This window comes from Electrophorus electricus, chromosome 3, assembly GCF_041902795.1.
Source record: "Electrophorus electricus isolate QZ-2024a chromosome 3, ASM4190279v1, whole genome shotgun sequence".
Classification (NCBI taxonomy): domain Eukaryota; kingdom Metazoa; phylum Chordata; class Actinopteri; order Gymnotiformes; family Gymnotidae; genus Electrophorus; species Electrophorus electricus.
Window position 1 is genome coordinate 36238019 of NC_137499.1, and position 13280 is coordinate 36251298.

Sequence of the window (13280 nt, forward strand, 5' to 3'; positions counted from 1 at the left end):
GGAGAGCCCTACGGGGGAGCTGTCAGAATACACGTTTCCCCCAGGAACAGAACCTGATTGCCAGCAGGCAGAGGGGACACACCCTCAACCAGAGAAGATATTCGGTCATTCTGATAACTCCTCAGGCAAGAATATCTCAGAAGAAAGTAAGTATTGTTTCTGAGTTTTAATTCCAATATCATTTTTTAGCCTGTGCGTTGGCATATGTAACTTTTCTGAGAAAAAGATAAATTGTAACAGTAGCAACAGCAATAATAAAGGCACACACCTCAACCACATGAGAAATTCAGTCATTCTGATAACTCCTTAAACAAGAATATCTCAGAAGAAAGTAAGTATTACGTTCCTGAGTTAAATGTGATATCGAAAGTAGTGCATGCTTTCCAATTACTGTTACAGTATACACATACCCTAAATTCCATTCAAGAAAATTTTATTTCAAATCAATTTTTTCAGGTATTTTTTTTTCTGGTGAAATAAATATTAATGAATCAATATGCCTGATTATTTATAGAGTTTAGCACCACAACACAATGTCAAAACAGCCCTGAATGGCTGGTTGGTTTGAGTGCCTGTTCTTTAAGGAACCACTTACCCTCAAACCCCAAAGTTCACTCTGATGTCACATCCCTGTTCATTCTAGCGGCGACACACACACACACACACACACACACACACACACACACACACACACTAACATACATACCTAAACACCGAGAAGCTTGCAGTGTATCAAATTACAGATGGATGAAAAGCACATTTTACTCTAGCATGACATGCTAATATTGCTAACCCTTGATTGCTTGAGTGGAACATAACTGCAGCCGACTTTGTAACTTTTGCCTCTCACACTATTCATATGTTGATCTTGCAGACATTCAACTATCAAACTAACGACATTAATGTTGTTGTGGATCCAGCTGCGAGTTAACAGCAATAATTTTCTAGAAAATTACATCTACCATATTAGCTTCCTCAGCCCTTAGCTAGTGCTTACATTTCCCTCTGCAGTTTAGCCTTGCACAGTTGGCACTGATCCCTCTTTTTTGAGTGGAGAGAGAGGTGATTAGGGGTGGTATAATTCTAATGATCTCCCTCCTGGTGTAAAAGGGGGAGCCAAATCTGAATGACTTGTTTTAGATGATGTTTTCTGATGTAGGCTGCCCACCAAAAACAAAAAAAAAACAAAAAAAAACCTGACTGGGTTGTCGTATTTCACAGTTTGTGAATTGGCAGACACTCAGGATACCCATTATGTTCCCAAGCACTGCAAAAGTGAATTTTTCATATTGTGTCCCCTTTAAATAAACCAATATTTTATTTTACAGTTTCACCTCAATGATTATTGTAGCATCCCTCACAAATCGATTCACACCAAATTTGGCATCCAGAATGTCATGATTTAACCATATGCCAGATTTGGTCACATTATGATATCTAGGACAGTTTTAAGCCATTCAGACACCATACAAAAATGTTGCAGTTTCTTTGCAGCTACTTACTCTGAGACTCCAAAGATTACACCAAGACCCGTTTTGAGACAACCGTCTCCAAATTACATGCTTGGACCTTAACATTCCTCTTACTGAGCAGGCAGGCCCTTTGGGTGGGAGGAAGATTATTCGCTGATGCCCAGTCCGTCGACGTTAGAACCCCGTTCTCACGGAATCAGCACCCCACCCAATTCTCCAGCCAGATCTCCCGAGGAGAAACCAGCACCCCAGCTTTCACGCTTCAGTGTTTCACGCTTCTCCATTACACATGTATCTGACTCCGACATGGACTCCACGGGAGGTTTGTCTGCCCTGCTTCAGTCAGAAATGAGACATTTTTACAAATCACTAAAATCTATACTCTCAGCTACATTAATGACACAAGTGAGATTCGTTTTTAAGCGGTCGTTTTGTGTAGAACTTGAATAAAGCACAATTTATGCTTTCTCTTCTTATCTTCACACAGGAAGCAATGCAGATGGAGACCAAGAATGAGAAGGCCAATTTTAACTCTTTTGAAGGACAACATGTAAACTCCTTGTGGCCTGAGCAGGCAGTAGATTCTCTGTGTTCTGTTATTTAATGTCTGGGACGAAGGCTCCCCTGGATCCGATATCCTTTTCGGAGACAGTGCCTCATACTATAGTTGAATGATGTTAGCGAACCTTGTGTCCCTATACAGATGGTCGTAGAGAGACATAGTCTGATTAGGACAACATTTAAAAGAACAGAAAAATAAATCTATATGTATCTGAAGAATTTTATGTAATGTAATGATAATCCTTATTTAATGAGATTATAATTTATTTGCAACATACAGCATCAACACTCAAAGTGCGACAAATAATTTCTATACAATCAACCGGTAGCAACAGTGATGGGATTGGTTATATTGCTGCACTTCTGATTGGTTTAGTGTTCCATCTTATCACTCATTGGTCAGATCTTCCACATGCTTTTTAAATCTTTAGCGTGAGGTCAAATGGGCAAAAACAACACAGATACGGAATGTTGTTGTGACTACACAAACAAAATTTTCTCTCTGTATAAACTCTTAAGAGTGTAGAATTATGCCTCTGTGATATATAAAGCCCTAGAATTAAACACCCCTTGGATTCAAGGTCGGTTTTCTTTGGAGGCAATCACTCCTCACCACTTTAAGCTATATCGTAGCTCAGGTAAATTGTATGAAAGATGTAAAAGTGGTATATATGGAATCAAATGTCACGTCACAAAGATACTTGCGTTTGACATGTTTTCTCATATTGGAAACAACATTCCTTTCCCACCTTTGCGCTGCTTCACACTTTAGGATGAGGCAAGGATGAAGACAATGCACTTTCTTTGCTGCGACCTAAAGGTCATATCTAAATTCAAACCAATCCAACATAATCCTTGTTTGTGTCCCTCTGTAGAGACCCTGTTCAAGTTCATCACGGTTAATTCCCTCTCACTGGCGTTGGCCTTTATAAGCAAAAATTCATTTCCATGGTGGTTGAGGAGGGGATTGAGAATTGAAGGGGTGCTGTGTGTGTGTCAGGTTGCACTTCCTCGCTTTGTCAACCAGCGTCTTTAATCTTTTAGTGCCCATTTTGCACACAAATACTGCACACTGGGGGTTGAACTGTAAGTAGGACTAGTGATGCTGTTTTAAGGTATTTATTCTAATTTGCTAAAATATTAAAGCCTGTGCCACCATCTTGTCTAGACAGCATTATTATAATAAACAGACCAGAGGTTAATCAGAGAATATTACCTACCTAGTTAGGTTTTTAAGGATAATGGCACAATTTTGGCAAATAACCTCATGTTTCAGTTCAGTGATATAATATTGGTCATAAGTGTTTGGGGGTTTTTTTTAATGAGAAACAACGCAGGACAGACTTCTCTTAAATTGCTTACGATAGTCAAATCAACAAACCAACATTAATATCTTAGCACTTTGCCATCACAGGATGCTGTGCAGAACATCCCATTTGTCTGCAGAGCTTTTGTACTTAAGACTCTACATGTCTGCATCCTTCACTACAGCACACTGCAACCACTCACCTGGAATCGTCTTTAAATTTGTTTATATATTACAGAGTCCCCCACAAAGCCCATATTCCAAATCTTTGATATCTTTTTTAGGACATCATATGGACATGCTTTATTGCTTCTTTTGATGAGGTTGTGTCTATTTAATATATATGTAAAGAAATTATATATACATATATACACACACACACACACATATATATATAATATTTATTTATTCAATAGCTCATTGAGTTCATCAAGGAGTGAGACTATTTTTCCAGTTTTTCCCTCATTTGCTATTACGATGATTTCACTGGGTGTATGTTTCTTCTAACCTTTGGTTGCTATTGTAAGCAGTGTGAGAAGATCACCAGTTTTGGCAAATTTCCTATAAAATAACCCATTTCACACCAGAAAGGCATGTCACAAAGTTAAGGTGTACAATTTGCTTACTAGCTGTAAGCCATTTGCAAAAATTGTCGGCCTTGTCCTTTAAAACGGGAAGACCCATCACAACCAATGGCAGCGCTCGAAAAACCTGCCCCTGTGCTAAAAATGTACCTCATGGTTTATTAAGCTGGATTCATACAGTTGTATGCATTCTTAAAGGGAACCCAGAAACATGTATCAATATAGTGTGTGAGACAGGAGCGCAGAATTGCAGGAACAGGACTGCGACGCTACCAGTGGAACGAGGGTGTGGTCTTCACTCCGTTTCCCCTTTTCACTTTTCTCTGCAACCGAGCTGACATTGTAACTTTCCTCACTGAAGACCTACATGTGTATAATACTTGGTCTTACTACAGTTGCACAGGTTGTGCTCACCCTAGCACCACTGTGCCAATACCTCCAAACAGGCAAACTTGCTATGTTGTTTCTTCCTATTGACCTTGTAGGTGTTTTATAATCCGGGGGAGCGTGCAGTCTTGCACATTTTTTATGCCACTGAACATATCGGTGCTTCATAGAGGACAAGTCCATGGCTGTATGTATATAATTATAGCTGCCAGAGTGGCATTCAAGGATCGGGAGCCACAAATCGCCCTGTTCCAACGTGCTAGTGGGGGACAATTTTCCCTGCACCTGTAGTAACATCATGCCTGTTGCTCCATTTCTCTTCATACGTGCAAACTGTAGTATTCCAAAAATAAACAAAACCCAGTTTGTCCTTATGCATCAGATATTTAATTCGAAATGTCTGGTTCGTGTCTTGGTCATGGGTTGTTCCTGGCCGATGGCATTTTCATTTAAGTGTTCCCTCTGCAGGCCTATGCAAGTGTGGTAATCAAGCACCAACAGTACATTTGCTTTCATCCGTTTTATTTCATTAAAGGAAAAGAACTTGTCCGTAAAATACAGGAACATAAATAAGAGAACAGAACGCAGACAAAAAGCCAAAAGTAGTACATAAAATGTTAGCCTATTTAACTCACATACACATGTGCATGCATGCATGCGCGCGCACACACACACACACACACACACACACACACACAATTCCAGTTAGACTTTCCAACCTTTTCTTACACTCTGATGAGGTTAGGATGCACTACAAGCACATACAAGCTTTTTAAGGTTATACTATGTAGGATTTAAACTAGAAGCAGCATAATGAATGCTGCAGAAGTCTTAGAAGTACACTCATATCTAAGCTCTATTACGCTATGAGCAGAACTGAACTTCTGAAACCAAACTTAGTCATACTTTTAAAAAATAGGCTTTTAGACAGCAGTTAGTGTCAACCGCAACATTTGCACACTTCTAAAATATCTTTGTAAATACCTTTGACAGCACAGGAACATCAGGCCATGACCCGCGTATTGCAGAGAAACATTAGGCGCAATCCGAACTGCTAGAAAAATATTTTAAACACCAAAAGTTCAGGTGTTAACGGTTGGTTGCGGAGTGCAGTTCTGCAAGGGCTCTGGTGTCTGGCAGAAATGTGTGTTCAAATCTTACATAGTATAGATTTGTGGTATTGATACTAAGCCTCTGCTGACTGGAAGACCATCTCTGAACTAGCACAAGGGTAGGAAGATCTACAAGAATCTTTGTTCAACACAGACATGTACTTGTCGAATATTTGAGTTAGGAAAAAGAAAAACATGTATTTACACTAACTGCAAATTGTTTAATTGTGCATGTGTATTATAGCCCCATAAATCTATTCCCAAACATTATGAAGCAGTATTAAACAGGAAAAAAACAACACAAAACATTTCAAATTGAGATTGTTTCATAAGCAGCCAAACACCAACAGCATGAACCAACAAAAAACAAACAAACACTTTGCTGAAAATCATGTGATAGCTATAGTAATCAAATCAAACAAAAGCAACAATAATACAAAAGAGTTTTGACTATTTTTGCCTTTTTCATGACAACAGATTTTCCTCAATACTGGAACACTACAGCCTAAAATCAGTAGAAGGCACAGACCCCTGTTGGTGCTCACTGAACGTGGAGGAAGTACTGTACAAGTCTCCCTGGACCAGGGAACAGAAAAAAAAGGAACCGCTGGGCCTTTTAGGTTAAGCATTAGCCAAAACGCGGGATGGGCAAAAAAGGTCACAGCCTGGAGATGGGGGCTCGTTCGGGTGGAGTCTGTATTTACAGCGGCTTCCTACAGGATGGGCTGGCGGCGCAGAGACTGAGTGCCCGGGAGGGAGGGCGGAAGGAGAATCCCTCCCCACGTGTTACCTCTTACATCCAACACGAAGCAAAGATCTACTCGCTACCCACTGACAAAACCCAAAGAAAAACAAGTAAGAAATGGGAGAAGATGCAACAAAAATGTAAAGGATTTAAAGTTTTGATGAGGATACATTCATTCTTGGATGTCACTAGCTTTTTCTCTTTTCTTCTTATACATATATATTTGTTTTGTTTATCAAAAGCCTGAACCAAAACAAAACTAACTGAACTGTAAAAATGTCTCCCATAAACAAAGCCGCCTCCTATCAAAGGGGCCTTGCGTGACGTCGGCGTTTGCGGACGTCACGCCGCACATCAAGATTTCTCATTACACTACAACAGTTATAAAAGCTTTACGGGACAAGGGTTTAATCCTTAGAGCGCAGGACCTTTCATCCCTGCTGGCTCGCGAGTCTTTAAGCATTATGTATTCTAGCCCCCTGCGCTTGTGCACCAACGAGCACTGAGCAGGAGAGGGCAGCAGAGAGCCGGCCATGTGCGGGCCTCTCTAGTAGAAGAGCGGAGCAGTGCGGTCGTCCATCATGTGTGATCTGAGGTAGACCTCCAGGGAGCGGTCACTGGAAAAGGAGAGGGGGTCAACAAATGTCAATACGTGTGCAGCGGTGCATGCGGGTGTGCCACTGCCGTTATCAGACAACTCTTCATCAATCATTACCATTACCATTATAACAGTATCTAGACACAGTAAACCTAAGCATTGGAAAGTTCAATAGAATTTGGTAGGTAGAGTACTGCTGAAAGGCATACAATGATTCATTTGACATATACTTATGAACAAAAGTACTCGAAGAGGTTTCTATGGAGGGTGTCTTGAGCAAGCATGCAAATGGAACAACACTCAATTAGTGCTAGTGTTTACTGTTGTTAGCATCGATAGGCATGCAGAGTTAGATTTCGGGTTACCTCCAGTGCCCACACATTGCCTCCATGAAAACACCATTTCCTGGCAACCAATGACCTGTCTGATTGGCTGGTACATATTACACCACAAGGAAAGAGAACCAACCAGAGAGGCCGGTGACAGAATGAGGGAGAAATAAAACAGAGCTGTGAAGCCCCACTACCCCATTAATGCCAGACAGCCAATGAGAGCAGAGAGAACACGAGAGAGAGAGAGAGAGAGAGAGAGAGAGAGAGGACATGATTGGTTGGCTGAGCAGCGATGGAGGCAGGTGACTTACGGAGGTCCTGCACACTCAGAACCGGGACAATTCAGGACCCAAACTGGAAGGTAAAGAGAGTCCATGGGTTTGTACCGGAGCTCAGCTCAGACTTGGGGCTATGCATGGCTACATTTCCACCGCATTCAAACAACTGTTAGTCTTTTTTTTTTTTTTGTGTGTAGGATGGCTGGAGGTTACTCATTTTGTGGTATGGTGTCTTTGGACTTTGACACTGGCTCAAATGGATGAAGGACATTTCAGCCCTGTGCTTATACGTGAGTAAATAAATAAACACCTCTAAAAGTAATGGCATGGGTTCAAAATATAGTGCAAAATGAAGAGTCTGCCCATAGCAGTCAGTCAGTTTGTCTTTGATTTAGCTTTGACCAATTTGGTGAAAAGGACTCTAAACAAACTAAAATGTCACAACAAAAGACATTCAAAAGGAGATCCTATAGTGCCAGTGTCCTATAGAAAAAAAGGGGAAAGTAAAAAAACATTTAAAATAAAATAAAAATATCACACCCACCCACCTGAAAATGCTACGCTACACATTCCAAACAAGACAAAAGCATACCGCACCGGGACACACAGATAGAGGCAGACGCACATTTGACGACACACCAAATCGTGTTTGCACAGTACGCGGAAGCGCGCGCGCACACACCAACACGTGTGCGTGTGTGTACACACGCGCACACAGAGCATATGAATAGCACTGTATTCAGCAGTAAAGGTGGAAAACAGGGTGTTGGATTTGTGGGGGGTGGGGACAGAGAACACTGTAGCACGTTTATTCCAGCAGAGGGACGAAGCCTCATTTCCTCCCCAACACAGACCACGGATTCAGAGACTCAAGTTAACAACCATAATAAATATATATATAGATTGAACAAGTGTTTTATTAATATATAGATATATTTTTATATATATATATATATATATATATATATATATATATATATATATATATATATATATATATATATATATATATATATATAATTTTTGTAAAAAGTTACAATACATTCAAGGTCAATGTTCAACATGGTTAGGAAGGTCCTCCATAGCATGCATATTGTGATGGAAATGTTTCCTTACACTGACGTTTGTGTATCTTTATTCCATTCACAAGGAAAAGAAAAGCATTTGGAAAAAGGTACAAAATGGTACATCAGCACAGAGGGCAACTATAGCACGGCTCCAGAGGATAGGTCAGCTGACCGACCGGTAACACAGCAACGCAGCGAAGGGAGGATCTCAGACGCAGGATGGCGTACAGGGACGTCTGCGAGAGCAGCTCTGGAATTTGAGGGTTTGCGTTCGTCACCCGTCGCTTTCACACGTGACGACAGGCTGACTGAACGCAGGCCGTCGCAACCTGGTGGCGTGGTCCCGCCCTCCCCTACTGTCAGAATTCACCGTCACATACCCTACTGGTCTGGTGGACAAATTATTCAGGGTGTGTGTGGAATTGTTCTACTCAATCTGTTAAGAAGGGGGAAAAAAACCCAAAAACAAACAAAAAAAAAAAACCCCAAGGTGGGGAGCGGGTGGGGTGGTGGTGAAGAGAGACACCCCCTCTGGGCTGCACAGTGCTCCGTCTAAGACGCGAGGGCTACCACGGAAACGATCTTTCAATAAAAACAAGGAAAGGAGGGGGACAAAAAAAAAAAAAAAAAAGGAGGTCCACACAACTGGAGCACGAGGAAAGCGAAAGGCTCCCCGACATGTGGGAGCAGCGTCAGCGTCAGTCCACAGCTTAAAGAACACTGGGCACACGCGCATTTCAAGGAAGGAGAGCTGCTTCCAAATAGCCACACTGCTTTTGCCATGGTGGTGTCCTTGTTTTGCACAGGAGGAGGAAAAAAAATTTAAAACAGTAGTAATATCACCATCATCATCATCATCATCATCATCATCTTCATAAAAACACAACAGCTGCAGAATTTGCGCACATGCATGGGAGGCGAGTGGCAGCCGGCAGTCCGTCAGGAGAAGGGTCGGCGGCTCAGTGTCCGTATAGCTGCGAGGCGAGCAGGCGGAGCGCGCTCCGGCTCTCTCTCTCTGAGTCCCCCCCGACCCACCACACGCCATCGCCTCTACGGGCGTAACGCCGCCGCCGCGCGGAGGAGGGGAAGAGAGGACAGAAAGGATGGATGAAAGCAGCCATCTTCCACTGAAGGAGTGGTGCGTGGAGGCACGGCTTACGACTGCTTTTCGTGGGGGGTGGGGTGGGGTGGGGGGAGGGGAGAGAGGTGGGGTGGGGGCAACCCCTGTGCTATCCGGAGGTGTGTCTGTGTCTGATAGCCTGTCTGTGCTCACACTGTCGAAATCAATTTGCCATCCGAACTGTGGAACAAAGAGAGAAGGAAGCTTGCCAGGTCGGACACACTCAGAGAGAAATGGAGAAAAGACAAGACAGCCTAAAGGGGGAAGGTGAGGAACAGGCGAGACTTTGAGGGTTGGGGGAGGAGTTGGAGCGCTGTTTCAGAAAACTCAAAAACAGGAGCTCTTTTGGAGAACGCTGACGACAAGGTTCAGCCGAGCTCCGGGGCCAGAGCGGAAGAGCCGGGGGCCAGATTTGCGGAGGTTTTGGCCTTCGAAAGACGTCTCCCTGAGTGGGACGGTTCAGGGAGAGTTCACTGCAACGCTCCGAACCCTAATGGTTCGGCTTAGAGGAACACGACCGGAGACAGTGAGATCAGGCCACACAGGATATGGAACGATGAGGTCGGGAATGATGCATCACGCACAGGACGCTGCTCAGCCCTCCAGCCCAACACAGACATACAATCAACCTCCTTCAGTCAAATACACATGGCAGACACTGCAGAATACTTCAAGAAGTGACTAAAACTCTCCAAACTAATAGCTAGTTATCACTTTGCAAGCAAAGATGACTAAGGAGCGTTTATGTATAATATGGAGTTAGTACTGGGCACTAACGGAGGGACGTCTCATAAAGTAGCCCTCGTAAAGTCTTTCTTGCTGGTTCATCTGACACCTCGCTCTTTAGTTCTTACACACACACACACACATACAAGTTCCTCTAGATTTAATCTTACCTTGTGGCAAAACGACTATCATAATCCTCAATCGCTGGCTGCAAATTGCAAAAGGAACATGTTCAGTGCCACCCAGCTGCCACAGCACAGCGACGGCAGGATTAGTAGTAGAGTCATGCATTGCCATCGGAAACGTGTCATCTCCACCAGCAGATGGCGCCGGCAAGCTTCAGAGTGGGAAAGGCGACGGCCTACCCGTCGCAGAGGCGCCGAAAGGCATGCGGAAGAAAAAGTGGAGGTGAACCACCGCGCCGGCTGGCCGGTTAGCCAGTGCGAGTGTGTACCTGCGTGAAGCCGGCCATGCTGTACGGACGCGGGCGGTTCTGCGTGAGGCTCTGCGCCAGCAGGCGGGCGGTCAGGCCGTAGTCGGGCACGGGCAAAGAGGCGTCGTCCCTCTCCAGCAGGTTCCCAGTGCTGCTGCTCTTTCCGTGGTGCAGGCTGGGAGAGAGTGCACAGTCAGCCCACGGCCACTCACCCGCTCCCACCCCACCCAGCCCCGCAGGCGCTCCCGAAGGCCCTCGAGCGCAGAGCGCCGCTTTCAAGGAAGCGTGCAAATAAGCGTCACCCCAAAGCCCAGGATTAATTTGGTTAGGTCTTTGTTTGTTTGTTTGTTTCTTAAGCAGAGGTAGAACACCCAAGCAGGAAATCTCCCCCCCCCCCCCCATTATCTACGCAAGAGACATGCACGCGCACGCGCACGCGCCCGGCCCCGCACCAAGCATCTACGGAACGTGACACAGCCCAGACAAAACAAACAACTCGCGGCCACTCCGAGGATCGCTGAAGTCGTGACGCGCGGCGACGCCATCGGTAGGTTAGCCGATTTTCGCGTACCGGTACAACTCCATGGTAAAAGTGTGGTGGAGCTACTCACTTCACTCTCAGCTTGTCACTGTCGCTATCAGGTAACACCCGCGTGTAGGAGAAGGGGAACCACCCCCGCCTGAGGAGGACCATGGGGAAAAACAAACAAACAAACAAACAAACAAAACAAAAACACCCAGGTCATCTTTAACAGTATTTAAAAAAGTGAACCAATACCCCGAATGTGGCAGAGCAAGGTGATTAACTGTCTCAGGATATCTGATAACCAACACCGTTGGATTAATAATACCGTTATCTAATATTCCGTCATAAGCATCTGAGTCGATAAAGGAATTAAGGTTAGGAATCGAGGGTGGGGCTTTTGTTTCGTCTGTCCCGGTCCTACAGGAGCAGGTTGGTGCGTGAGCCGAGAGTGGGCAGGGCCTCACATCTTGTTCTTCTCGTTCTCGCCGTAGTGCCATCCGTCGCGGGCCTCGGGCACCAGCAGCGTGATGATGTCGCCCTCGGTGAAGCTAAGCAGCGTGCTATTGTCACCGGCAGCGTGCGAGAAGATGGCCTGCACGCGTGACCGCCCGTTCTTTTCCAGACCCGCCGCCATGGAGCTGGACCTGGGCAGGGTCCGCGTCTCGCCTGGGGGTGGAGAGAGAGACCGGCGTGCAGGATCAGGACACTGTTCTCTAAACGGCAGCAGTACCGCGCACGCGCCTGGGGGGGCGCTCGGCTCTGCGTACCCACGGAGGTCTTGTTCTTGGCAGGCTGGGGTCGGCGGACGGGCAGGGTGTTGGAGTAGACCTCGCTGACCTGCCTCTGCGGCTGCGGCTGAGACTGGGGCTGAGGGGAGGCGGGTCTTCCCTGAGACACCGCCCCCTCGCCCCAGTAATCCTCACCCTGCAAGCCCGTCGTCCCGTTGACCAGGGACATGCCGTCAGGACCCATCAGCCTCTGCGAGTACAGGTTGTAACATCAGGGACTGACCAAAGCCACACACACCCAGACATCTCCATACAGCACCCCGTGTTCTGGGAGTAAGAATAGGTTTTAAATGATGCACAGACCATCAGCGAATACTGACCGAACTTTCTGACAGCAGAACACTACTTTGTGTGTCATCATCATCATCATCATCATCATCATCATCAGTTGTGTAAGAGCAGATAAGGATGGGAGCAGATATCGTGGATGGAAGCAGCTTGCACATTAAAATTCTGTGGCGTTTGGCCGGGGCCCTGCACTGTAACTCTCCCTGCGCATTTTAACTTAATTTTTTTAGTTTAGTTCTTTTATGCTCATCACGCGCAGCGTGGCAGAAACGCGCCACCGCTCTCCCTGACGCTCGGAGCGGCCCGTGCACCGCAGCCCATGCGGCGTAAATGATCCCGATTACCCCACCCCACCCCTGAACAACTCCACTCACAAACAGATAAAAGCGCGCACACAGGAATCAAAAACAATGCAGAAAAGGGTCAACCTTTGCACGAACCCGTATCAAGTGCGTCTGTACATTTATTTATTTCCTTTTTTTAAACTCTGGAGCTAGTCAGACGTGGTAAGGTAGTATAAGCCAACACCCCCCACCCGCCGTCCCAGGAATTCCAGATCGAGGAGTGCAGTGGGTGCCGCTCACCGCCTGGTGACCCAGACCGCCGCCCATGAAAGCGGCCAGCTCAGGGGGCACAGGGAGTGGCTGGGCGCCGGGGATGGGGTCGGAGATGACCAGGTTGCCCTTGGAGGAGTGCAGGGGGCTGGAGACGAGGGGGTTGGAACCAGAGTTCATCTGCTGCACCAGAAGCAGGGCCCTCTCCGGGAGCTTGTTGGGGTCCGAGCAAGCCTGCTGCCACACGGGGATCTTCTGTGTCAGCAGGTCCTTCCCCTACACACGCGCAGATACAGTGAAAGAAAAGGAAGATTAATGCTGCATGTACACAAACTGCAGCACTGTTAGAGTAGAACTGACCTTTTTCTCCCAGACAAAGTGGAATAACCTCAGAGAACTTCAG

The 13280-nt window shown here is 45.6% G+C and overlaps 2 protein-coding genes across 17 annotated transcripts in view; one reads left to right on the forward strand and one right to left on the reverse strand.

Moving 5' to 3' along the window:
- Nucleotides 1-4684, forward strand: part of aatka (apoptosis-associated tyrosine kinase a) — a 32068-nt gene extending 27384 nt beyond the window's left edge. For all 5 annotated transcript variants that reach the window (XM_027010816.3, XM_027010815.3, XM_081711332.1 and 2 more), the window contains 3 exons: nucleotides 2-146; nucleotides 1594-1794; nucleotides 1960-4684. In XM_027010816.3, the coding sequence (XP_026866617.2) occupies nucleotides 2-146; nucleotides 1594-1794; nucleotides 1960-1988 (375 nt within the window). In that variant the 3' untranslated portion in view covers nucleotides 1989-4684. The remainder of the gene's footprint in view (nucleotide 1; nucleotides 147-1593; nucleotides 1795-1959) is intronic.
- A 131-nt stretch (nucleotides 4685-4815) lies between these two features.
- The window catches only part of baiap2a (BAR/IMD domain containing adaptor protein 2a), a 36727-nt gene continuing 28262 nt past the window's right edge, over nucleotides 4816-13280 (reverse strand). For 3 of the 12 annotated variants that reach the window (XM_081711334.1, XM_081711338.1, XM_081711337.1), the window contains 7 exons: nucleotides 12908-13153; nucleotides 12015-12225; nucleotides 11712-11913; nucleotides 11333-11401; nucleotides 10743-10896; nucleotides 10459-10496; nucleotides 8404-9492 (listed from right to left, as the gene is read on the reverse strand). In XM_081711334.1, coding sequence (XP_081567460.1) covers nucleotides 9402-9492; nucleotides 10459-10496; nucleotides 10743-10896; nucleotides 11333-11401; nucleotides 11712-11913; nucleotides 12015-12225; nucleotides 12908-13153 — 1011 coding nt within the window. In that variant the 3' untranslated portion in view covers nucleotides 8404-9401. Of the gene's footprint in view, nucleotides 6785-7408; nucleotides 7452-8403; nucleotides 9493-9571; nucleotides 9743-10458; nucleotides 10497-10742; nucleotides 10897-11332; nucleotides 11402-11572; nucleotides 11914-12014; nucleotides 12226-12907; nucleotides 13154-13280 lie in introns of those variants that run through there. The other 9 variants (XM_027010829.3, XM_081711335.1, XM_027010826.3 and 6 more) reach the window with 9 other exon arrangements.